The sequence below is a fragment of the Arvicola amphibius genome, chromosome 2, assembly GCF_903992535.2.
Source record: "Arvicola amphibius chromosome 2, mArvAmp1.2, whole genome shotgun sequence".
NCBI lineage: Eukaryota > Metazoa > Chordata > Mammalia > Rodentia > Cricetidae > Arvicola > Arvicola amphibius.
The window spans coordinates 29,323,184-29,350,563 of record NC_052048.2 but is presented as its reverse complement, the minus strand read 5'-3'; the positions used below and the strand labels follow the sequence as shown (position 1 = coordinate 29,350,563).

Below are 27,380 nucleotides of genomic sequence, written 5' to 3'. Positions count from 1 at the left end.
GAATAACTTTTGTCCTAATCTAGAAACTCATCATTTTTTTTCTCTGAATCAAATTATAGGATCCAATTGGCCTGTCTGCCCCTCCAGACTCCCCATTCATCAGCAAGTCACCAAACTGAACTGCACGTAACCATAACCTGTGTCCCTCACTTCCTTAGTCTCACAGCTCCCGGGTGTCAGTTCTTTTTTTTTTTTTTTTTTTATACTTTTATTTTTTTATATATTTAAAAATTTCCATCTCCTTCCCTCCTCCTCCCCCCTCCCTCCCCTCCTTCTCCCCCTTCTCTCCCCTCCTTCTCCCCCTTCCCTCCCCTCCCCTCCACCCATACCTACCCTCCCTCCCTCTCAAGGCCAAGGAGCCATCAGGGTTCCCCACTCTATGCTAAGACCAAGGTCCTCCCAACTCCCCCCAGGTCCAGGAAGGTGATCGACCAAGCTGAGAAGGCTCCCACAGAGCCCGTCCATGAAGAACAATCAGAGCCCAGAGCCATTGTCCTTTGCTTCTCAGTCATCCCCCGCTGTTGGCCACACTCAGAGAGACGGGTTTGGTCGCATGATCCATCAGTCCCATTCCAACTGGAGTTGGTGATCTCCCATTAGTTCTGTCCCACCGTCTCCATGAGTGAACGCACCCCTCTCGTTCCTGACTTTCTCCCTCATGTTCTCGCTCCAGCTGGAGACAGATGGGGAAGGTGACTGAGCCCCACATTGGAGCACTGGACTGAGCTCCCAAGGTCCCGATGACGGGTGTCAGTTCTTATAGGCTAGGGTTGGTGGCTCTGAAAACCCCTGAGGTGTGCGCGGCTCCCTGGAGCCCCTATTGGTCAGAGTTGGTGCTGATATGCTTAATGCAAGAAGTCGGAGAGAGATTTGGGTTTGGAACACCTTTCCCTGTTTTACTTGAAATAGCTCCTCCAAACCTGCCGGAGAACAGAAGCTGCTCAGATATTAACCATGTCCTAAAAGTGTCTTCTAAGGTCCCACAGGAACTATAAGGTCACACTCACTGATGCTGGGGCTTGAGAGATTCACAAGCAGTCAGTGCAGGGCCTGTCAACAAACTTGTATTCAGAAACCAGCAACTTTAGAGCATATTAAATGCCCAGTCATACAAAGTGGAGGGCGTCTGCATAGAGACTGAGTTCAACTGTCATGGAAGGTCATAATGGTCAAGGGAAGTCGTGAAGTACACAGGGGTGGGGGAACTAGCATTCTGGGGTTGAACTGAGATTCAGCTATATCTGGGAGCCACGGGGTCAGCCACAGAGGCTCTGGACTCCAGAGGATAAGTTACTATAGAGACCAGGTGAAGAGGAAGAAGAAAGAAGGCAGGACAGAGAACATTTCTTGACCCAGCGTCTCCTGAGGCCTGAAGCTCTAAGAAAGTGGAGTCTATGGCAAAGGACTGAAGCATAGGGCAAAGCAGAACCCACCTGAGAGCCAGAAGGAGATCAACGGGCTGGCCAAGGGGAAGCACCAGCTAAAGCATAGCCCTTTTCTCCAATATGCCCTGCACCCCGGAACCCATGTGCTATCCTGGTTAGTCTGGGCTTCAGGTAGTGAGGAAGGCGTACCACATCATGAGTTATGAGGTTTCCTGCCGACCTTTCTCCCATGTCAGGTGATAAGAACAGCAGGGCCAACCTGTACTTTCCTTACCCCACTGTAGTAAATCCCAAGGTTCCATCTCCAAAACAAATCTTGACTTTGGCCATCTCCCACTGAGTCTATCACCTTGGCCTAGCCACCAGCCTCTCTCACTGGGATTTCTGCTTCCCATAGCAATTCACCACACTAGAGCAGTGAGCCCTTCATAATGGAGCCACTCCCAGTCACCTCCATTCATGATACCTGGTAGAAAATCCTGAACCAGCTGGGTGGTGGTGGTGCACGCCTTTAATCCCAGCACTCGGGAGGCAGAGGCAGGTGGATCTCTGTGAGTCTGAGGCCAGCCTGGTCTACAAGAGCTAGTTCCAGGACAGGCTCCAAAGCTACAGAGAAACCCTGTCTCGAAAAAGAAAAAAAAACCAAAAAAGAAAGAAAGAGAGAAAGAAAGAAAAGAAAGGAGGAAAGAAAACCCTGAACCCTCCTGACCTCTGGCCTGGCTCCTATGCTTGTCCTCGTTGGCTCCAATCGCATGAGTCTTGCTCTGACAATAGGTCCTCTTCCATCAACAGCCTACTCAGCTCCCTCCCAGAGGAAAGTATGGGACACCTCCTTTAGGTCCTGGGCCTCTGATCTCAGAGCAAGCATCTCTGAACTCAGCTTTAGCCTCTTATTCTACATTATCTTTTAAAATTCCTATTATTGTGGTGTGTGTGTGTGTGTGTGTGTGTGTGTGTGTGTGTGTGAAGTATACCACAGCACACATGTGGAGGTCAGAGGATAACTTTTTGCAGGCATCCTGTCCTACCTCTACACCGGTTCTGTGACCGAATTCAGATCATCAGGCCTGCACGGCGAGAACTTTATTCAATGAGCCATTTGAACAGCAGCTCATTCTATTTTTAAAGGAAATATCACCACCAGACAAATGTCTATTTCTTGGCTTAGTGTTTCTTTTCCCTACCAGAATTGAGGTCCCTGGGGGGAAGGGAGTCACATGTGCTGTTTGTTCCCTTATATTCTCTCTCTCTCTCTCTCTCTCTCTCTCTCTCTCTCTCCCTTTTAAAATTTCTTACTGATGCTTTGGGAATTTAACATCACGTGCCCCAATCCCATTCATCTCCCAATCTCTCTGTATCCACCCCTCACCCCTGCAGGATGCCCCCCAAATTAATTAAAAACAAAAGCAAATAAACACATGAAAACTATCTCCTTCATCCATCTTTCCAACACCTCTTCATTTGTCCTAGTGGCATTGGGAGCTCCTGTTTGTCATGTAGTATATCCTTTTCCAATCAGCCCAACCCCAAAAATGCTCACTGCAATGAGCTATTCGTCTGGCTCAAGGCCTCTAGCACAGTGTCGTCACCGGACCCTCCCTGAAACTTCTCTCAGCTATCCGGCCAGCCCTTCTTCTCTTAACTGTGCCTGGCCCTCAGAAGGTGATCAATGAGTAGTTTGGTGAATTTTACTATAAAATTTTACGATTTTACTATAAATGCAACAATTTTTCCTTACCCGAGGGACAGGCAGTGCGCTCACAGGCATGTGTTTGCTTCTGTGTACGTGTTGTAAGATGGAAGCAGGAGTAAGGATGGAAGGATACATAGATGGGAGCATGGAGGGGTTGGGAAGTGAATCTGGGAGGAGTTTGGGGGATGAGGTAATTATGACCTAAATACATTTGATACATGTGTGAAATTCTCAAAGAAAATATTGTATTACATAAATTAAAATGTGATTTTTAAAAACAGAACACTTGTGTGGTTCTGAGGTTAGAGAGCTGGCTGTGTGAGCCCAGCATGCCACAGCTGACAGCGGGGGTCGTGGAGGGCATATTTCTACCATGGTCAATATGGTGAGATCTGCAGGTCTCAGTCAGTGGCATTGGCAATATAGGTGATGCCCCTGGCTCTGCAAACCCTCTCAGTCTCCATCTCAGGGCCGTGACTGCTGAACACAGGACCATGGTCCCCACCCCAGAACTGCTGTCCTTTTCAGGAAGCTAACTGGTGCTCAGCCTTCAGGCTTAACGACATCAGCTTTTATCCTAACTGATCAAAACCATGAACCACACACCTCACACACCAACAGACTTTTGGAGAACAAATACTTAGGTCTCCAACAAATATTTAGACCTCATAGAAAACCTGGGAGACCTAAGCATCTGGGATCAGAACAGGGGTCCACACACAGCTGGGACCTTCAGGTTCCTCCACCCCGTCAATGGACACCTGTGTTTCTTCCTCTCTAGTGTGGGTTTCTGCCGCCCGGTCCCTATCCACTGGCTCATTGTTCTTTTCCGTAACTGTGGTATGCCTGAGGGAGTCTGACCTGGCCAAGTTCCCATCTACCTAACCCTCCCCTCCCCTCTCCCCTCTGCTCGGCTTCATTGGCTTTCATGTTTTCTTCACTCACTGACTGGGGACCACTCGTTCTTTATTGCTAGCCTTGTCCCTCAGTCTCCTGGGTTGACTCAACACCCTCTGTTCAGGGACACCTTGTCACCATCTCTTTTCCCTCTGTACATCTGTTTTGGAATCTGGGCCTCTGTAGAATTCTCCTTTCTCTTCTTTAATGATCTGAGACTTTCCAGAACCATTCAGTTCGGAAATCTTTCGCTTCAAAGAACTTGGGGCCAGCCCTTTATGCTGGTGTCGACCAGCCCTGAACTTGCTATAAATAGGAGATGGTAGAAACAACAGGACTAACTGTTGAGGATGCTTCACAGGGCCCCACCCTATTCCTCTGTTCCAGAGAGGGGCATCACTGAAGGTACCCCTGCCAACCAATCTTATGCCAAGCAGTGGAAATGTTCTCTTGGTTTTGGTTACAAGTTATCAGTTTGTGTACTACGGGGCTTTGTGACAGATGAACAGAAAAAAAGAGGGATAAGAATCAAGTAAAGCAATGTGGGGGTCAGAATATACTCAGCAAGCAAGCACAGTCTTTCTCCTCTCTCTCTTTGGATTTGCCAAGGGACCCCAGCGTGGCTATTCTTGCACCAAAACTGCAGTGAACTCAAGCCTGAACTGAATATGCAGCAGACCCTGGGGATATTTGTATGATAGGAGTATAAAGTGGTGTGTTTGGTCAAAAGGACTTAGAACAGCTTGGGCCAAGGCACAGTTCCTTCTAGTTCCTCTGTCTTCTCCATCCTGCATGGAGAATAAGACTTGGTCAAGATACCAAGACTACCTGGTCTTGACCTTGGGATGGCTTTGGAAAGGTGCTTCTTTGAGTTTCTAGACCAGAGGTACTGAGCATTACCTAACTGACCCCCAACATCATAAACGTGATGGAGTCCGAGAAGCGGCACATTCAAATAATCTTTAGAGCATCTTCTTAAGCTCCTATAGGTGACAGTTACCACCCCAGGGAGTAACTTCCCTTCCCCTACAAAGACAGCATGTGGCTCTTTGGTCTGGGCATCTTCTCTATAGACTCTAGCCTGGGAACGTCACAAATACCAGATTCCTGTTTATTGGTGGCCTTAAAGGGGGTGAGAGGCTCCACAGACTCCTGAGCCTCTGCTTTAGAAGGTGGTAAAGAAAGCTGGGAGGGCTGGGGGTCCGGTGGGGGGTTTGGGCAAGACTTTGACAAGGACTCAAAGATCACATGGGGCTTTGAGGACCCCATTATTGGTCATGTTTTAGGGTGGGTGTGTCTTCTAAAGTCAATCTAATGGCATACTCGAGAGCGTGGGAGGCAGCTGCAGGGGAGGAACAGGTGACAACAAGGGTATTTTGGTTTATAACAAGTGCAATAGAAACACTAGTGGCAATAGATGCTGACAAGCACTACAGCACACTGTGTGTTAGAGAGGGTGGTCCTGATGCTGACATTCCTTAGAGCAACTCAGCCTAATGACCTCAAAGGATGAAGAGAGGACTGATTCCAGATGAGAAGACTGGGTATAGAGTTAGGCCATTTGCCCAAGGTTGCACTGCTTAGGTATCACACTGGAGACAGTGAAGGGCGGGTCTGTCTCTCAGAGCATCCTCTGGATCCCAGTGAGCTGCAGAGCCAATGGGGCAGGCTGTTTTGTTGTTCAAGTCCCGAGATAGGACTTAGCGAATTGTGTTCATAATGGCTTTTACTAGACAATTGGTGACCATATTTGGTTTTCCTGAGGTCTGATAAACACTTTTTTTTTTTTTTAACTTTCAAGTTTTCGCTGCCTCTTAAATAATTCTCACATGGCCCATGTTTGAGGTATGGATTTTTTTTTTTTTTTTTTTTTGCTTTTCAGTTTCATTTAGAAAAGGAACTTCACTGCTAGATATTGTTATATGATCGTGGAGTGATTGCCCATTGATTCCCTTTTAACTATTTTGTGTATTCTCACTGTGAAAATACTGACAAGAAACAACTCTTTAAAAATTGGTTTGACCAGAGGGCATCCCAGAGCCCCACGCAGGAAGACTGAACAGCATTTTCAGGCCTCAAAAACTCCAGAAGCAGAATAACTCCATTTTCTAACTGGAGGTCCCTTCTTCAGGCCCCAAATCACCTGGAAATGTGTATGTTCAGATGTGCACACGTGCACAGAGGTAAGGGAATAAAAGTCAGGCTACCTGTGCAGCATGTCGCCTGCTGGGGAAACTGCTGCTTTCTGAGAGCCTGTCTCCTACCTCAGACCTGAAATACTTACAATATGGGCTGGATGCGGGCACTGTGATCCTGTCAGCCGAGCCTGGCGATAGAACATCCACGTGTGGCTCTTCTGTTAAGCAAGTGTATTTCTCCTTCTCAGATCTCCTGGAGGATATCTCCCAGAGTCTTCCTACTAGCTCCTCACTTTAACAGTGCACTCTGAGAAGTTTCTGTGGTTTTTGAGCTGCTGAGACCCTTAGAGAGCTCACGGAGAGCACTGCCTCTCCAAACGTCCAGACCTCCTGGTCCACGCTTGCGGTCTCATGACCTCACCGTCCTCCCCTCTGAACAGTAACAACGCTGACCGGACTGGAGACAAAACGCCCTCATGCCAGCCCTGAACTTGAATACACGCGCCTCTCAGTGGTGTCTCAACGATACTGTGCCTTCAGACGGCTGCTCAGAGAACTGCAGCAAGAATAGTGACAGCTAGGACGCGTCACTGTGCCTGGTGACTCACTCAGAGGAACACCCTGTGTGAGCTGTGACGTGCTTGTCCCTGACCTGGAAACACAAGTCTCCAACACAATCCAAGTGAGCGGTTTGATGCTCCTATCTCCAGAGATTGCACACAACGCAGATTACGAAGGTATCTGGGGACTTCTAATTGGAGGAGGGTTGAAAGACTCCCTCCAGCTATCTCCACCTAAATATATTTTTGTAAGTTGACCACATCTCACCTCACACCTATGTATTACACTGACAACCAGGGGGGTATCACAAAGGTTTTTTTATGAAATGACGTTCATGGGGTTGTGAGGCCCTCAGATGTTTTCAGAGTCAATCTCATGCTTTCATTGAAAGCAATGGTCAAAACAAGGAAGACCAGAAGTCGTCATTTGCTGTATTGTGGAGGGAACTGGAGGATGTTACAGTGTGTCCAGCACAGGAGAAGGTGTCATGAGGTTCACTTGTAGGCAGGGCCTAAAACACCCATTTCAAAGACTCAGAGAACAGCGAGGTAGCAGCCAGGGCAGAGAGGGAACGCGAGGGAAGGACAGATCACAGCATGGTACAGTCACCTCCGATGCCCCTCACACAGAGCAGAACAACTGCCAACAACCGTGAACTGAACATTTCAAAATATTTCGTAGAGAGGATTTTGAATGCTTTTTTTTTTTGGCAGAAAGACATAAGTATTTAAAGTAAAATGATGTGCTCCAGAAATATGTAAACTACCATCTGTCATTTAAGAATAAAATAGGTAAAAAGAAAAAAACCTCAAATAAACCAAAAACCACACCAAACAAACAAACAAAGAGAGAACAGTTCATTTGAGTAGTGGAGAAACTGGAACCCTTAAATTGTACATCACTGGTGAGAATGTAAAATAGTCTGACCTCTCTAAAAAAATTATCCTTTCTCAAAATCTTACAAAGGGTTTATTGAATAACCCAGAGGCTGCATTCCTAGATATATATCCAAAGAACTGAAAATTATAATCTCTGTAAAAACTTGGAATACAAACGTTAACATAGGCATTATAAAGTAGCTCAACTCAATGCCCATCACAGAGGAATGACCATGATGAGTGTGAGATAAGTGTGCAGTGGGATCCTCTTCACCAAGAACAGGCGGGAGTTCTGATCCACGCTAAACCTGGATACACCTTGAAGACACTAAGCTAAGTGAAAGAAGCTATAATCACACAAATAATCACATTTCTCCATGATTACATTCAGGATGTAATACTGTCCACAATACGCTGCTGTATCCCAGATTTCTTCCTCAGAATGTTTATCATAATAGACAAATCCAAACAATGATGAGTGGCTACCTAGGGCTAGCATGGAGTCGGGATTGCGGGAGAAATGTGTATGAAGTTTCTTTGGGGAAAGATGAAAATGTTCTAAAATCAGAACGTAATGGTTGCAAAACTCTGAATCCATACAAAGAGAAATGAAAAGTTAAATCTTAATAAAATAGTTTTTAAATGATTATGTCAGTCCGTAAATTGATTTTACCAGACCAGGGTGAAATCAATTTCCCTGACCTGGACAGGCTTCCCACTCACTCCCTGTTCTCCTGATATTCCCTCTTCCTGAGTCTCTGCCTGCCCTGAAGTGAGAATGACCAGTCTGTGGATGGGCCAATGGACAAACAGATGTGTGTGTGTGTGTGTGTGTGTGTGTGTGTGGCCAGACCAAAGCCCCCTGAGATATAATTCCTACCATCTTGACTCAGAGTTGGCCATCTCTGTGCATCTGTAGCAACCCATGCCTGTCAGAGAGACCCATTTCTCAGCTTTTCCTAATAACAAGAACAGCCAATGAGACCAAAAACTCTTTGTTGAGATTTCTGGAAGAGATTTTTTCCCATTTTTAAAAATTACACATATTTACTTGTTTTGTTGGGGTCCATTATCCCCCAACATTTTTATTGTGTTAAAACAAATAAAATCTACAATTACCACCTCATTCACTTTTAAGCTTACAGTTCAGGATATTAAATACATTAATAGTGTGTAGCATCCATTTCTGCGATTCTTTACATCTTCTAGAACTGAAGCTCTGGTCTTTAAATGGCAGCCACCTTTGATCCCTGCCCTTTGCCCATAAGTCACTGCCCTGCTTTCAGCCCCCGTGATTCTGACACCATGACTGAGAACTTCAAATAAACGCAATCAAACAGCATTTGTCTTTTGTGACTGGCTTATTGCACTCAGCACAATGTCCCCAAAGTTCATCGATGTGGTACCAGGCATTAAAAACTGTCCTTTAAAAGCTTAGAAATGTTCTGTGGGATGTAAATGCTATTTTCCATCCATTCACCCGACACTTGAGACACTTCTACATTCTGGCTCTGGTAAATAATGTCATTCTAAACATCACTTCAGGACTTGGCTTTTAATGCTGTGTGTAAATACCCTGAAGTAAAGTTTTGGGGCACTGGGTAATTCTGTTCTTAATTAGCTGAGAAACGGCAGCTCTGTATTTCACAGTAGCTGGACCATTCATTGCCCGTTTCTACCACAAGTCTGTTAACCTTGGCTGTCAACTTGGGGAAATTGAGAACCACTTAGCATACAAACCTCTGGGCATATCTATTAGGATTTTTGCAAAGAGGTTTAACTGAGTGGGGGCATCTTGAATGTGGGCAGTGCCATTTTACACACTGGAGTTACAGCGCAGATTCAGGAGGAAACAAGTTGAGCACAGTGTCCATCCCGTCCCGCTGTGCTTCCTGACTGCAGACGCACTGTGCCCAGCCACCCCACACTCTGGGTGCCACACCTTCCCACCTGATGGACCCTGAGCCAAACTAAAGCCTTCCCTTTTAAAGCTGCTCTTGACAGACATTTGGTTACAGCATTGAGAGAAGCCACACATACCACCCAAGAGTGCCAGTACACCCCGAGAGTGCCAGGATCCCCAGCTTTCCACGCCCTCTCTCACATTTACTGTTTTGCTGCCCAGTTTGGTTTTGAACAGCATCTTTAACAGTGGGTCTGCCTGAGATCTGGGGGAGCAAAGAAGCAGACCCTTTTCTGCTTTTCTAGAAGTGATGATACCTCAATGCCCAGAAGCCATCTTAGACCCTACAAGCCAAGGACAGGAGGTGACCAAGTCCCCGATGTTTTCCTAAAGCCACCTGGTTATCTACCTCTGGACTCCTAGTCACACAGCAGAATGCATGCAACCAAGTAGAATGACAGCAGTCTGCAGCTAAGGGCATTTCTGAGTGGCACATGAACCACAACTCCCCTTGCTGCAGACAGTCAGAGACTAGACCCTTCCAGAACCTGCAGCTCTTCCCACATCCAGGCCATCCTCTCTGGCTTTCCAGCAGCCTTCTGAGTCCCATGCCCAAAGGGAAGTGAGGAGCCACACACCTGGTGATCTTGAAGATCCTGAGCAGGCGCACACATCTCAGCACAGAGATGCCCAGGGGAGACATGATCTTGGTCTCCACCAGGATGGTCTCCAGGATGCCCCCACACACGATGAAGCAGTCGAAGCGGTTGAAGAGGGACACAAAGTAGGCCTGCAGCCCTAGGCTGTACATCTTCAGGAGCATTTCCGCAGTGAAGAGCGCAAGGAGGGCCTTGTTGGCTGTGTCTGGCAGTGGAGGTCAGGGGTGGGATTCAAGCAAGGAGCCAAGAGGAGCAAAGAGGAAGGGGAGGAAAAAAAGTAAAAACAGTTACTGTCATAGCCTGAGAAAAAGGCCTTCCCCACTCCCCTCCCTCTTGCCCTCCCTTCCCAGGAGACCTCTCCCAGCTACTTCTGAAAGAACAATTAGGCCCAGTTTCCGTCATTATAACCATGCACCGAGCATCCACCATGCATTAGAGCCTTAGCATATGTTGTTCTCCGTAATCCCCATAGAAACTCGAGAGGCACGGTGCTGTTTCTATTAAACCCAATCTTTAGAGAGGAAACAGGAGGTGCAGAAGGGTCAGTGACCCGTCCACGTCAGTAGCCAAAGCTGAGAGTAGGCTGTCTGCCCTGTCCCTGTTACCTCTAGACGACCTCTTCCCAGGATCCCCAGAGCCTGAGCCATATCTGCCTCACTCCCCAGAGACGCTTAGGCATGGGTTATGGATTTCTTCACAGGGGTTCAGGCATGACAAGGGGTCTTAGCGAACTTCTGGAGCTACTGCCCCTTGTCCAGGCTCTGCTTCTTGTTATGGTCTGGGGAAAGCTACCTGGAGCTATAGCAAGGCCAGAGGAACTGAAAGTTGCTTCTGGGAAGCTGGCAGCCGAGGGTCTGAAACAGTCAGATAAGCTGTCCTGTTACTGGGACTCGATGACCACGGCTGCAGGGGACATCAGCACTTGAAGGGCCACATCAGTTTATAACAAGGGGCTGAATTTTAATATGGAGCTTGCAAACTTCCAGGCCCTTGGACTTTCCAGCATGGCACCAGTCAAGCTGTAGTCACCGGCTGCTTGTCTGTCAACCTCCCACCAATGACTCATCCCTCCTCAGGACCCGGAGCTCGGCTGGCAAGCGTGAACATTACAAAGCCAGGGGCTGCCCACCTTGCACTTCTGTGAGCCAGTGGGGCTGGTTGTAGTGCTCAGAGGCAATGGTGAGCGTGTTGAGGAAGACCAGGAAGATCACGAGCCAGTAGAAGACGTTGGACTTCACTGCTGCGCGGCACTTCCTTCTGCAGAATCTATTCCACCTGCGCCAGTAGCGGCTGGAAAAGGGCAAGGAGGGAAGGACAGGGTTGGTTGGGAGATCCAGACTTCCTGTCAAGCCAAAGCACATGAGGTGCCATCTCACCTGTCGCTGGCTTGGCCTTACTACACAACCTGGTGGTGGAGTGGTCAGACCTGTACCACGCTTTAGCTACCTATGTGGCCTTGGGTCTATGTATCCTCCATCAGTTAGAAATAAGAGCAGAGACAATTTCACAGGATTCTTGTAAACATGCATAAAATGCCATATAAGCCATCTGGCACGAAGTTGAAGTTGCCCAACAAGTGGGACTGCTTTTTATTTTCTCAGCTGGGGATATACCTCAGTGGTAAAGCCAAGCACGCACAAGCCTTGGTTGCAATCTCAGGTACTGGCAGATAAAGGAGTTTCCAGCTATTTTTAATTTATTTTAATGGCATTATCAGAAATAGTGTGGCAAGTATAGGGGGAATTAGTCATTGTGCTGGTGGCAGTGACTAAAGCCTTCTGTGGGCTTGGTATTTTAGGAACATTGTAGGGCTTCTCCAGAAGCCTTTAAGTCAAGCTGTGTTATCCTGATATTGAGGAGGAATCTAAGGGCCGCTAAGGTTCATTGTCCAGCATACTAGAGCAGATAGAGCTGAGGCAGGGTGATGCTCTGCCTAGCCCCGCCCCTTCCGCTGGACCCATACACCTCACCATGCAGAGGAAGAGGCCAGGGGTCCTTTACATTCACGGGGTCCTAGAATACCTTTTGAGAACTCAATGAACGTTTAGATGTTCTCTTTAGAAAAATGGGTACACCCCCTGCCCACGCATACACAGAACCCCGAAAGCTCAGCTAGACTCACATAGCATTCCCAAGTGCTCCTGATCAAGGATTCTGTCAGTGGTTTTCAGGTGTGGCTATGTGCAGAATGGCTTGGGAAACTTCTAACAACCACCCAGCCACCCCTTCCCCTGGTACCTCACCTCAGCACCCAATCAACCTGATTGAAAACTGATTGATTAGGTGCTGAGTACATTCAAACACCCAAAAGATAGCCCTGGCCCTTTTGTTCTTCCCCCAGCTGGTTCTAACATATAATCATGGTTGAGAGCCATTAAGCTGGGGCTCCCAAAGAGACATTCCCATTTTATGACTCTGATAGAGGGATTCCCTTGCACAACACACAGCTCTGTTGGGGACTCAGGATGATGTATTTAAGAGCTGCCTGGAATGCAGTGGAGAAGCGTGAAGAGTAAGACCACAGACGACCAGGCCAAGACTCACCATAGGAAGCCTCACACGATCAGATTTTACTTCAGAAAACCAGACATCAACAGATACAAACACCTGGTGAGCTTCCAGGTCAAGGTGGAACCCAGGAGACAGCTCCAGCTGTCTGGATTAGTGATGATGTAAGGAAAACGTTATTCGTGTCACAAAGGACAGCAAGGACACAGCAGGCTGGAAGCAGAGGCAACAGGAGACTGGAGAAAGGTACTCAGAGGGGCACCAACATGCCTACCTGGTGTTCTGGGGGTGTGATACCCACAAACAACCAAAAGCCAGATAGGAGTACTCTGGTAAGGGAGGATGGTTGGGAGAAGGGCAGTGGTTCGGGGTGGTGGTGGGCAGGTATGCAGAAAGATCCCTAGGCACGCAGAGCCTCTGCTCGGGTGGTAAAAGAGGCAGGAGAAAGAGAAACAAGAACTGCCTGGTGCAGCAGCCGCAGGGACCTGCGCTCTACATGTGGTAACTTCCAGTCTAGGTCTCTAAGGAAGCATGCAGGACCTGCTTGTAGCAGATCTGCACCTCATTCTGCAGCTCAGGACTGACTGGAACAGTATCTGATAGGCCATGACTGACACTGAGAAAAGAGACAATGAAAATATCATAACAATATTCAAAAGAAGTAGTAAGAAATGCTTGAATAAAACCCTTAGTGTGTGTGTGTGTGTGTGTGTGTGTGTGTGTGTGTGTGCGTGTGTCCTGGGCCAGGATGCAAAGAATCAGCCTTCTATTTTAGGGCAATGAAATTGACCTGTAGTTCCACATTCTGAGCAAGTCTGTGTCATTCATCCACATCTGCAGTCTCTGGTCAGAGACAACCATAGAGAAAATGTAGTAGACTTATATCGGTGTAAATCAGGTGAAGAATCATGGCTGGCCCTCAGCACCACACAGCACTACGTGCAAGCATGCCACAAGTGGGAACATATATATATATATATATATATATATATATATATATATATATATATATATATATATTACATACACTGTCCCAAACTCAGCTCTCTATTCCTTAAGGGAGACCTTTTCACCATCACCAGCTTCATGCCAAGGACAGATTGTATTCTGTGGTCCTGGGGAGACAGACCTCTCTATGAATAGTTATGTCCAGTTGCCCACATTGCCTTTTTGGGCAGCTTGTCTTCATCTATGTCTCTAACACTGCTATTTTTGTCCCTGTTGTTCCTTGGAAAATCCTGTTACCAAGGTTTAACTGAATTCTCCAGTGAGGATGGAAGAACCAGGGGCAATCTAAGAACTTGAATTTTTCCCTGAAAACTACCAAGGGGATCTATGGTTTGGACCTGCAAGAGAAGCCTCAGTGTCTGGCCTGATCTATCCTTTACTGGGTGCCCCATCTTTGCAGGAGACACTCAGCTTAGTGGGTGCTTTGGGGAATTTACCAAGCACCATGCAAGCCAGACATTAATCTTTAAGTGGCCTTCAGGGTGCTTGAAGCATCTATTCGTGCCACATGCAAGTGTGGAGATGGGGGATATGTGGAAAGGGACAAGGGCCTGGGACAATGAGTCCCAGGTAGTTGCAATGAAAGACAGCCTTGTATTTGCCTGAACTTGATACTGCATAGTCCTGTGTTATCAGAACACATCTCTACTTCTTCCTATGATCAATAATATTATATGATAATTTCAAAAACATATATTAATTGCAAAGAAATGTTTTAAAATAGACCCAATCCCGTACTGCAGAGACCACTGATAGTTGCCATGCAGACTACAAAGGTTGCTTTTACAGTCTGTAGAAACTGAAACTGACTTGGAGTCAGTTTGATACTGAGAATTTACCCACGACCATCCCTCTCTCATTTACAGTAGAGAACACGGGTTGTTGTAAAGTCAGGCCTAGCACATGGATCTAGAACCGCTCTTGGCCAGCTCTGTTAGATGTGGTTGTTACTTCACAGAGCCGTTTTGGAGAGTCACATGGATTTGGGGTTGTGGTGGGGATGGGAGTAATTACTATCCAGGGAAAGTATTTAAAGATAATTGTACATCTCCTATTCTTCAAATGTAGCTTTGCTTGACAGCTGGTTTCCTGGCAACACTTCCTACTATATAATAGATGTAATAGTTTATTAGAATGTGTAAATTTATTTATGTGTTTACATATGCACAGAGGATATTAAATGATAAAACAGGGAGGAGAAATTTGCCTGCTATTCATGTTCTCTTTGCAGTAGCTGGAAGCCGTTTACTCTGGAAATATAGAAGCGGGGAGAAGGATGGAAGTGACTGTGTCTACTGTGCTCAGTTGTCTGCAGCTCTGTGCCCTGCTCTCTCTCCCTCGGCTCATCTTATCTTCACCCCACCCCTAGCACAGGGCTTTGCACCCTTTTTAGAAACACAAAATACGCTCTCAACTATGAAGGCTTTCACCTTCTAGTCCCATCCTTTTGGTCCTGCTCATCTTTAGGGTTCAACTCAAACCTCAGCTTCTCTGCAGTGGACTTTCTGCTCTTCTAGCCCTGGCATCCCTGCAGAGCCTGTCTGCTTTACACATTTTCTTTGTGTATGTAACACCTTATTTAACACCTGCTATGGACAAGGTACCAACCGTTAACAGACTCAGTCCTTCTCAGCACAAAGCTCAGCCAGGGTACAGCAGGATACATGAACAGGCTACATGCTGAGGAACTCTGCAATGGTGTCCCCAGATCACATCTTGTGCAGTCATGGAGGCACCCAGAGAGGTTTCTCCCAGTAAAGGCCTTCCATTGCCTGGCATTAGCAGTTAACTTTTAGTGTATGGCCCCGGATTCTTTACTGAGATAATCAGATCCCCAAGAGGCAGGGGCCACATCTTCTATTTTGTTACGGACCCATAGCATTAAACACAGTTCATCCCACACAGCAAGATGCTGGCTTATAGGTTGTGTGAGACATGACATCTGTGTCATGAGATATGCCCCAGGTCTAACTCCCTGATAAAAGCAAATCTTCAAAACCCCTGGCCTCGGGAAGGTATTCTCATCATGCAAATGCTGACGAGACCGAGACAGTGGACACAGCAGGCCACCTGGTAGCTGGAGTTAGTTTCCATCTTCAGCAGAACTGGAAACAAACAGCAGAGAAAAATCGCTACATTTAATTCTTTTATAAGAAAGTAGCCTAAAAATGGGCTACAGAGATTGGGGCAGACTTGGGTTTATGCCTAATTTCTTATGGCACAGCAAGAACTACAATGATGTGGAAGGCAGTTCTTGCTGAAGACTAGGCCTGGAGAGTCCTCACATTGGCCATGTGATTTGCTCTGAATTCTGCATAGCTGTGCTAGGAAAGACTCCAACAGGCCTCTGGATCAATGATGCATAGTGAGTCTCAAATGTAGCCAATTCTTTATTTTCCTTTACTTGAAAACGTGAATTATCAAAAACCCAACGATCGTCTAATTTGTCTCATTTTTTTTTCCTGCAAGTTCTATTCAACCATTCTCTGAAAATTAACCATAACTTTGTATCATCCGGTCCTGCACCTAAAATAGGCCCATTTGAAGCTCAAATTCTATTACTGTCACTATTAAATTGTTTCCCCAACTGAGAGAACTCTTTGGGAAATGTTGATAATTCTGGGAGCATTTTCAATCCATTACCAGCTTTAGCTGTTCTCTAACCCAACACCATCAGGATCTAGGTTAATAGCTCAGTATTTCTAGGATCTCCTTGCCTGGGGTGATAGCCCCTAGCAACATATGACCAATCCAAACTAAGATATATATATATATATATATATATATATATATATATATATACATATATATATATATATTAAATGTTTGTTTGTTTTTATTTTTCTTTTTTTTGAGACAAGGTTTCTCTGTAGCTTTGGAACCTGTCCTGGAACTAGCTCTTGTAGACCAGGCTGGACTTGACCTCACAGAGATCTGCCTGCAGAGGCCTCCCAAGTGCTGGGATTACAGGTGTTCGCCATCACTGCCCAGCTACATGTAGTAAATGTAAGGTACACACTAAGTTGCAAAAAGTCTTGGTGCAACAGAGAACACAAACCATCTCACTAAAACGTGTTATGTTAATTCCTGTTGAAGTAACGATGTTTTCATTGCAGTGCTTTAAATAAAAAATGTTTCCTTTCCTGCTGCTCCACTATACTGCTTGACATGGCCACTAGAATAATTTTCAAAGTGTGCACAGAAACAAGTTCAGTACACCAGCCAGGACTTGACCTGCAGGATGGCTGAGACCATCTCCAGCTGTGACTCTGGGCTCCTTTCTGCCTCGGGGATCATCTACAGGTGTTCGTCAGTGATTGTGCCAATCCACTGACAAGCCATTTGTGAATACAAGGTCATTTCTGCACTTCCCTTAAACTGGAAGTATAGAGAGAGAAGCACCCACTCCTGAAAGTAAACAATTAGAGCCCGTGGTTGGGAGATGCAGAGTGGACCAAGTCCCAAGGATCAAAAGATTGTAACTTTCAAGGATATACCTAACACTATAGATTGCCCAATTCAAAGGTTTTGGTCTCCTGATAATACGTGAGTGTCCATCATGCATGGAATCTTCTGCACAAGTCTCCAGATTGTGTTTATCCATTCATTCATCTATGATTTCCTCATTTGCATGTAGCGAGACTAGAATTTGGGAAATATTTTCACTGTAAAATTTAATCTCTTTACTATTACTGTGTGGGGGCCGTGGAACTGTTCAGAGTAACATGTACTTGTCAAATATGTCATTTGTTTGAATGTCTGTCAAGTTTATTGTCTTATCAAGAGCAGGTGATCTATCAGTCCATCGATCCATCGATCTATCCATAAATATTATAGAATTCTTATTATACACCAGCTACTTTTCCACATGCAGGAGATGAAGAGGGGAGATCTAGAGAGGATTCTTGTGTGTTAGAGCTCCCTTTTATGTAATAAAAGCCAGCACTGGTAGATTTGACCCGGGATGTTTATACTAAGGAGGCCTTGGTTTGAAAGAACAATATGGGGGAAAGAAGCCTGTATTTTCAAATCCCAATAGAAGATGGGAGAAAGGAGGTACTGGAATTGGAGTCAAATACTGAAGTACTCACTTAATATAATGCTTGGGTGTTGAATGTCATGACATTAGAGGGACTTGCTTAGAAACACCTGGATGCTTAGAAACACACACCTGGCTGTCATAGGGGGCACTTAGGGATTTGGGGCTTGTAGACAGGCTCTTCAGGCTCTTCCAGAAATGTCAATAATTAGCCTACCACTCTATCTGGCTGGTTCTCAGAGAGAGCTGGATGCAGGGAGCTAGAGGATGTGCTCTGGGGCTTCTGGTTCTCAGAGCTCAGTTATGGTCTATGAGAGACATGAAAGTGTGAAGGGAGGGAGAACAGAGGACCACAAAGCTTGGGAGTCAGAGAACAGAAGTCGAGATTTAAAGGCTGGAGGGGTGCGGTGCAGGCACATGACATGACTTGTAGTAGCGTGATGTGGGATTCCCCTCGGTATGCTGTGAATACCATTGGTTAATAAAGGAACTTCTTTGGGCCTATAGCAGAGCTATAGGGGAACAGAGCTGGGTGGGGAAAACTAAACTGAATGCTGGGAGAAAGAAGGCAGAGTCAGAGAGAAGCCATGTAGCCCCACCAGAGACAGATGCTGGAACTTGAGCTGGTAAGCCACAGCCTTGTGGTGATACACAGATTACTAGAAATGGGTTAAATTAAGATATAAGAGTTAGCCAATAAGAAGCTAGAGGTAATGGGCCAAGCAGTGATTTAATTAACACAGTTTCTGAGTGGTTATTTTGGGGCTAAGCTGCCGGGCAGTCAGGAAACCAACAAGCGGCCTCCTTTCAACAGTGGGGGATGTCCAAACCAGATAGACCTGCTATATTCCAGGCTAGCCCATGTATAGGTTTTGTAGAATTAAGTGTGCATTCCCATCCTACATATATAACCAGGCAAGCAGTCAGCGAGCTCGCAGAGTCCACCCATGGGGTAGCTAGGTAGGCACTGAGCAGCCTGCAGTGTGCAAAGTTCAATGAAGGCATCAGGCCTTTGAATCAATATCTAGAGTGTAATACCGTTAAGTTCTAGGAGAAGGGCATGGCCGAGCACGCAGGGGTAGAGGATGAAGGGAATACCATTTCAGTCTCATTGGGAGTGCGCCAAGGGTGCCACCGATGCTGTAACCTTTGAGTTGATTGACAAGCCTGACGTTTCCAGATAGAGACGTAGATGGTGAATTTGGTGGAGAAAAAGCCCCACAAAAGTCTTAGTGTGCAGGAGAGTAGAAAACATTCGGGGACCTGCAAGGAGTTGCATGCAGTGGGAAGATGTGCAGCCACAGGCAAGCCACAGGATGGGTATTCTGGAAGCTTCTGACATCATCTCAAAGCAGTGGCAGAATCTATATCCTGTCTATAATCCTTAAAGTTGTGCCATATGCCAAGTAGTAACAAATGTTCACACATTTATTTGAACCGACTTTATCTTATACAGGAAGTAGTTACGTTTGTTCTCACCACTCAGAGCCTACCCAGGAGAACCTAAGTCTCAATCCTTGAGGTAGTTCCCTTGACCAAACTGTGAACCCCCATATCAAAGGGAGCAGTTATACCCCCAGAAGGGCCCAAGATGATGGGACTTACCTTGGTCATCTGACACTGTAGCTGGGAAGCAAGAGGGGCAGAAGGGCAGGGGAGGAATCTGCATCTCACTCACCTGAACTTGGATTTGGAGATCCGGTGGCTGAAAGAGGAAAAGGAAATATTAGCAGAGACAATGTACTCACTTTCTTCCACATAAAGAGTGTTTAGCCGTCCCCGAGGTATTTGGAGTTCCCCGGGACTATGTGGGGACTGGATGGGTTTGTGAGGCTAGTGATAACGCTGCAGAGAATGAACGTTCTGCATTTGAACATGGGTGGCCCGGCAGACATCTACAAACCTAGACTCTGTGCAATTGAACGTGGCTGGCCCAGCAGACACTACAAACCTAGTATCTTCTAAGTGTGGCGACGCTTACAGGAGAGGGGAGCACACAGTCCTGACAGGATCAGTGTCTGCCCACAAACTCCATGACCGGAAAAAGCACAGCACCCCTTGAGGAAAGCCATGGCAGATGGAAAGTCTCTCCTGCAGACAACAGAGAACTCTGGGCACAGAGCTCACTGTGGTCCACCAGGATCTTTACCAGAGCTGAATTAGGACACCTCTGAGGCCACCTGAGACAACGTGAGGGAGGGTCATTGCTTCCCTAGCTCAGAGCTGATCACTAGATCTGAACACATAGCCTCAGGTTCTAAAGGGATATTGTGTGTACTGAAGGCAGGTGCAGTCCTGGAGATCTAAGCCCAGGTGGAGTGTTCTGTCAACAAGGTACTGCCTTGTACTGAAAGGCAGCACCCTCAGGGAGGCTGTGGGGCTGTCCAGTCCATCTAGAACAGATTAGGTAGCACCCTCCAGGGAGGCTTTGGGACTGTCCCGTCCATCTAGGACAGATTCCAGGAAAGCTACACGGAGTTAGGAGGAGGGGAAAGGACAGGAGAGAGGCTTGTTAATGAGGAGTACAGAAAAGTGAGCGAGAGAGGGAAGGAGAAGGGGGAGAAAGGGAAGAGACAGGAAGAGGAAGAAGGAGGATGTAAGCAACCAACAAAACATTTGGGAAAAACCCAAATATTTGAAGGTACATGCCAGCTTAGCTTTGAGGTTTAGAGAAATGGGAATACAGACAAAATAGCAGGTTGACTGAGACTACTCAGACAGCCACGGCAAGACTTGTAAAATGATAACACCAGGACAGATGGGGAAAAATCTCAGAAAGGCCCACCCTGAAATGAAGAACTACAGGCAGCCAATGCTGCTAAGAGAGGGGGGAATTCGTCTTCTCCAGGGATGAGGTCCCTGACAGGTTATCCAATCCCAAGTCAGCTCTAAACACATTGCATATGAGCAATAATAAGTGGATTCAGTGGGTCACATATTTATAAATATATACCAGTAATAATGAAAGAGAAAGAGGCCATGAGGTTGAGAGGAGCGGGGGGGGGGGATGGAAGGCGCTGAAGGGGAGAAGAGTGGGGATGATATGAACAGAGCACTCATGCAAGAAATTCTCAAACAAAATCAGTTTAAGTTTAAAAATGCCACAGCCCCTGCCAGTGGGACCAGGATCTATCCCTCGTGCATGAGCTGGCTTTGTGGACCCCATTCTCTATAGTGGGATGCCTTGCTCAGCTTTGATGCAGGGGGGAAGAGCTTGGTCCTGCCTCAACTTAATGTGCCAGGCTTTGTTGGCTACCCATGGGAGGCCTTCCTTACCCTTTTGGAGGATGCAGGATGGGTTGGGGTGGGAAGGGGGTTGGAGCACGAGGAGAGGAGTGAGGGGGAACTGTGGTTGGTGTGTAAAAAATTTAAAACAAAAATAAATAAATAAAAATGGCCACAAAGAACAGAATTCAAATGAGACATGACAATGACCAGAGACTCTTGTAGGGACATTGGAAGGTGACTGCTTCGAGCCACGTTGTCCCAGTCAGCAAAAAGCAAGCTATGTCTCGTAACAAGAAAACATCAACGCTTCTCATTTTTTTTTATTATTAAAAAAATAAAGCAGAAGATGTGACAGGTGGCAAAGCCATCGTGCATGAGATAATTATATCTCCAGGGCACTGGGAAGCTGCGCCAAGTGCCTTTATTGCTCTGAACTGTTAGCTAACAACCCTTTTCCACCCCCAAGACTGCCTGCTAGGCTGCAGGGTTTAATCACATGTTAACTGAGCATGTGGGAGGGGGACCTAGAGCCCAGGGCAGCATCTTTTCATCCAGAGTTACCGTTTAATGGGGGATGAAATGTTTCCTAGCTGCTAAGTGGAGACAGGGAGGCAGGCTACTTTCTGCAGCAAGGACATGCTGAGCTCAGGGATCTTTAAGACTGCGGTGTTGGTTCCAGGCTATCTTGCAGAGGATCTCAGTGGTTCCTGGCTCATCTCAGACCCTTTGCCTCCTGCAAGTCTCACTCTCAGTTCAATTAAAGTCACAAGCAAAAGTGAGACCTTAGAAACTCCCTCCCCCCCCCAGGAACTTGGGCGTTCTCTTAAGGAAATGAATCTGTGATATGGGATAAGGGGAGATCAGAACTGAGTGAGTATTTGTCCTCGTTCATGTGTGGCCACTGTTTGGTGTCCTTGTACTCTCTGGTCCAAAGGAAATGGTCCATGAGCCTCCTGCTTATTTGGCTCTGAGTCCTGATGGCTAACCCTGTACACCTCACATAAAGAAGGCTTCTTCTGGCTTGCAGGAGCCTGTGAGCATGACTTTGGTTCTCTGTATCCAATATATCCCTTTGTTTTAATAGAAGCATATTTCCCTGACCCACAGCAGCACACAGGAAAGGAGTGCTGGTTCTCAAGTGGGTCCTCGAAGAGCTGGGTTTAGAACTTTTAATAAGATGAAAGACTTTGACTCCCCGGCACTCCCTGTATGTAGGAGCAGTTAGCTACAGGACCTTACAAAATAGAAGGACGTTACTGCCTATGGCCCACTGTCTCCTGGCAGTAGTGATAGACTCCATCTCTGGAGAGCTGTTCTCACTGTGGAGAGAGGAGCCAGAGAGCAGTGAGCATCTTAGCATGTTTGCCTCCTACTGATGCTTGATATCCGTGCAGACTGCAAAGTCCTAGGAACAGCAGAAGCCTCCAGTGTACCCAATCCCCAATGGGCATGAGCTGCTTGCTCTGAAGTTTCTGGACTCTTCCATCATTCATCATATACAAGTGCAACACCAATACAAGTAAGGGGAGGAGGTTAATAACTAGCTATCACACGAGACCTCCAGAACACACCCCTGGGTGGGGACTGAAGTCTGTTTATTCGCAGGTGCTCACCCAAACCTCCAGGACCAACCTGGAAGACCAAGATTTTCCTCCCTGGTTTTGGCATTCAAAATTTGAGACACTCCCAAGCCATTTTCCCTCTTACTTACCCACTTTGTATTGATCATTATCTGACAACTATTTGAACTCCTTGGGAGGTTTCGGCTTCTCCTTCCTTCTCTGGGCTGTAAGTACAGCACACTTACTACCTGCAGTGGAGGAGTGTTTTCCTGAATTGCTCTCATTTTGCTTTCCGCATGCACTGAAGAATGGCTGACTCAGCTTCTCTGACCCCACAGCTTGATCACAACCCCAGCTGTTATGGCAAGAGGGGACATATCCTGGAGTTTGCCGAAGTTGAACATCACTCCAGTTATTGGGTGCTAAACCCAGTTGCTCCCCATTTCTAGCCTTAAGCTGCTTCCTGGAACCCAGTTTTTGCCTATAGGGGATCCTCTTGACTACCCTGCTTCTTCCAAGGCTCCCAGGCAAACAACAGACTTGACTTCTAGTTCAGCTTGACCTTCAGTGATGTTCATGTGACCCTTGATCTAAGGCAGATGACCCATTTGACCTTTAGCTGGGTCACTGTGGCTAATCACCACCTAGGTTCACATAATTTTTAGTGATTCAGATAATTTTTTTTTCGTGCTTTACGCTATAAAAAGCACCAAGAATACATTTCAAAGATGCCGAGTCTACATCAACAGCGTCAGTCTCCAGAATGGCCAGAGCCGCACATCTAGTGGTCCCTTGGTGGTCCTCCCATTTGTATCTCCCAGGTTATACTTCAAGTTTCTACATGCCCAACCTCCACCCTGCAAAAGATGATGGATCTTAGAATGGTTCCCGTCACCGACCAGTATGCTCCTGACTCCACATTCTTTACAGAGCCACAGGCCCTCAGAGCCAGAAGGAGCCCTTCATGTGATTTTTCAAACTGCAGAGTGCCTTAGCCATTTGTGATCTCACATGGAGCCAGATATGCCCAAGAGAAGGAGGTGGTGCCCCTTTAAGTAGCCCTGGAAGGCAGCATCCAGCCTTGGCTTCTGCTGGAATCTGTGGTCCATCCTGTCCCTTTCTTGGGAGACAGGAGCTCAGAGAGAGTGCTTGCTTGAGGTCTGATGTCGGCTCCCTTTCATTTTCCAAGGCAGAGGAAATCTACTTCCTGTGTTCAATTCCTCTGCAGTTTCTTTAGTCTCTTGATTTTCCCTGGCTTCTCAGCACCTTGAAGATCCCCCTGATGTCAGCGAATGTCATCCCTTTATTCCCGTGGCACCTCCTTCTTTCCCTATCTCATTTCTCTCTCCTTTTGCATGGCCTCAGTGATTTGGCAGGTGCCCTGTGCTGGCACATTTCTACCCTCCCCTCACAGAGAGTGGCTCCCAGAGTCAGTATACCCCCAGACACCTTAGAGTAGAGAGCTCCAGGACACACTGACAGTCGGCGTATTCTTTCTGTTCCCCATTACAGTTCTACCTGAGGTCACCATTACCCCATACACAAACAGCCACAGGGAGTGCTTCATCTGTATATTAGCCTCTTTCCTAATGGCTCCTAATGTCAATGTGATCCTTAGAGAGCGCAAGACATGAAACAGACACCCTCACATGCTCTGTGTTCTTACTGTTTTATAACAAAGACAAAGCTCACTGCGGAAACATGGCTCCTCACACACACGCTGGCCCTCACACTTGGTGTTTATATTCATCCTTAGTTTTCTCCAAACCAGGACTCTCCGCTACTGAGGACACATTTCATTGTTTTACGTACCACAACACCCCAATTTCTAGTCTTCCACACTAGATGGTCAGCTTCATGGAGCCAGTGCTCCTTTTCTGGATGATACTATCTCTACTACCCAGCACAGGGTATGACTGCCATAAAGGCTCACCCAAAGAGGGCTTTCCTGACATCATCTCCCTCCCACATCTCCCTCCCACATCTCTCTCCGACATCTCCCAGCATGATTGTCCGTTTGCCTGCTTCTGCCTATTCTGTGTGTCAGTTTCTCCAAGTTTGGTCCTTGTCTCCTGCTTCCTGCACCTCTCTGAACAAACTGTGACTTATCAGTGGCCGCAAATGCCAGTCTCCATTTCTATGGAGACTGAACCTCAGAGTTTCTCACACTGCTGTCCACACAGCACCTGCATATCCTTTAGGCTGGACCTCCTCTTCCAATCCTGCTTTAGCCTTGGTATCAATTTGTCTTATCAAATTTTGGTGAGCCATTCCCTTGTCTCTTCCTTTGTCACTGCATAAGTGATGTCTTTTCTGCACCCCTTTGCCACCCACGCGACATCTTTACCCCAGCTTTCTCCTTACATGCAAGTAAGTCCTCGTCCTGACCTCAAGACTTTTATTCAGAGGATATAAAGCAATGATCTCTCACTCTGCCCTCAGCCTGCTTCTCTTCTCAGGCCAACTCACTGATAGAAACAGTGGCTATCTTAGCTCATTGCTGTCTTGCTGGAGATGGGGAAAGACAGCAGACAATGAAATACATGTTATAATTTTGGCACCACAATCATATCCCTTGTATACAGCATAGGTGTGTATCAACCTGGGTATGTGTAGGAATAAGGTCAGCCTCGAAGCAGAGCACATCTTCCTGGGAGGTGACAGATCGACCAGTGACACCCGTTTCCCTCCACAGGGTACAATCGTGTTTGCTTCCCAAACAGCATCATGGACTCTGAGGATGTACTGTTCAGTGAGTTCCTGGTACCAGCTCCCTGGCCCCTCCTGGTTTATGCCTTGGGCCATGCTGCCCCAAAGCCAGCGCTGTAATAACCTTGATGATCTTTTCTCCAAACTCCCCATCCTCGATGTCAAGCAAGCCGAAGGGCCTAGAACTTATGGGCTAGAAGGGCCCCATATGCCTGCCTCTATCATTGCTATCTGGGGCCACTTCTAGAAACTCGAGTGCTATTTTACAGAATTCCAAAAAAGAAAAGAAGAATAAGGGCCAGGAGTACTGCTTACAGATGTAATTAGCACCGTATTTTAACAACACGTTGACAATAATTGCTGCGCAACGGCGCTGAGAAGTCTGCAGTGCAGACTCCCTGGTGCCGCCGTCACAGTGAGTGATGCCACAGCCCCGCGTACCCTGGAACCGGGATGCACTGCTCCTCAGTCTTGCTCACCCCCCTCTTTTGGCTCACTCCCAAGCACACTCAGATCCTCCTGCAGCTACTGTCGTGAGGAGGCTGGGCTGGCCTGGCAGTGAGTCACGCTACATGGGAAGGTGCTGTTCTACACGGGGAGCATTTGGAGATACATTTCACTTGGGCTAATCCTGCCCAGAGCTTTCTTTCTGCAGTTCCTTCAGTGGTCAAGACAAGGTTACAGCTGTCATGCTCACGGCCAGAGGAAAAGCCGTCATCGCCTCCCAAAGTGAAGCCTGGGTGTGGCGACCTAGTGGGCATATTCTACCTAGTGGCATACCACTTTGTCCCCAAGCTCTGCTTTTGTGACACTAGTAATCAAATTGGTTTTGCCATTTTTAGTAATGAAACCATTTCCCCCTTAGGGAGTGAGGGTCATGGATGTAGATGACATGACTCTGTGTTCCAAATCGTGACAATCCACGCATAACTGTTCCCATGGACAACAGCGCTCACATCTGGCTAAGTCACAGGTCAGAGTTCCTGGAAGCCAGGGGTTGGCAGGAAGGCTCGGATGCTCAGTATAGCTACCTCCTAGGCTGAGAACACTCCAGGTGGTACACCAGGCACTGGCTCTCCATCATTAGGAAGGCTGCTCAGAGCTGCACAGGATGAAGATCATCCCTGGGCAGTGGACTTTCTTAGCTTGTGATTTACTTTGAGGCCATGTTTGTCAGAATAGAAAGGATGACCATGTAGCTACAAGGACCTGATCTATTGGATCTTATGAAAAAAATATAAATGAAAGGGAATAAGAAAAAAAAAGACATCAGAGCATCCTACTTCTGTACTTCTCTGGAGGGCTGAAAGGCTCCTGCATCCAAGTTTGGTGGCCCTCACAGAAGTGAGGGCTTTAATTTGAAGAGCCCACTACCATATACGAGGCCATGCTTCACCCCAGGCCTCTTCTCTCTCCACACAGGGCACAGGTTGTCAACCATGGTTCTGATTCTGCCCCTGCAGTGAGGAGCCACCCCACTGGACTCCATGAGCCAGTTTCCCAGGCCATGTCCCGGGAAGAACTCAGCGCTGAGTTTGCTATGGGTACTTACGCAAGCCTGGCTCCACAGTTTTCGCCCTCGATGTCACCTCCAGCCACATTTTCAGTGTTGACAGACTCAGTCTCACTTGTGGGCATGCTCACTGTGAGTGAACGGAGGCACGGAAGGCATTAAGGGTAGGGAGAGAGAAAGAGGGGAAGAGCATTAGTGTATATCGTACCATCCTAACCCGGGGCTGGCCGGGCACCACCTGCTGGCCTGTCTGTGGGGGCCTGGCCCTGCCACTGTCCTCATCCGGCTGGGCAAGTCAGCTGCCAGGACTGTGCGGATGAGCGGGAATGTGGGGGGACTCTGGTGATCAGACTGTTTACCTCACAGGACACATTTGGGAAAGAAAGATGGTGGCATCCTTCCTCTGCCCTCAACTTCATAGTCCCAGAAAGGCAGGGAACTTTTCCATTTGCATTGTCATCTTAGGACAGGGAGAGAAGCCCTCAAAGCAAGACTCTGCTGCCCTCTTTCTTTCCCCTACCAGCTCCAACCCCAGACTGGAGTCTAGCTCGTTTGCAGGAAGGGCACTTTTGCCACCCAAACTATTTTTTTGATGGATTTGAGGACATTATTTTTCCTGCAGTGCACTGTGTCATAAGCAGTGACACTTAAGACCGACCTGAGGTGCTGGGCTTGAGGTAACCAGCCACTGCCAAACTC

At 47.1% G+C, this 27,380-nt stretch overlaps 1 protein-coding gene across 17 annotated transcripts in view; it reads right to left on the bottom strand.

The window, feature by feature from the left end:
* The window catches only part of Cacna1c (calcium voltage-gated channel subunit alpha1 C), a 548,575-nt gene that overhangs the window by 99,522 nt on the left and 421,673 nt on the right, over window positions 1-27,380 (bottom strand). For all 17 annotated transcript variants that reach the window (XM_038318989.1, XM_038318993.1, XM_038318994.1 and 14 more), the window contains 4 exons: window positions 26,721-26,811; window positions 19,348-19,374; window positions 11,244-11,404; window positions 10,094-10,319 (listed from right to left, as the gene is read on the bottom strand). In XM_038318989.1, coding sequence (XP_038174917.1) covers window positions 10,094-10,319; window positions 11,244-11,404; window positions 19,348-19,374; window positions 26,721-26,811 — 505 coding nt within the window. The remainder of the gene's footprint in view (window positions 1-10,093; window positions 10,320-11,243; window positions 11,405-19,347; window positions 19,375-26,720; window positions 26,812-27,380) is intronic.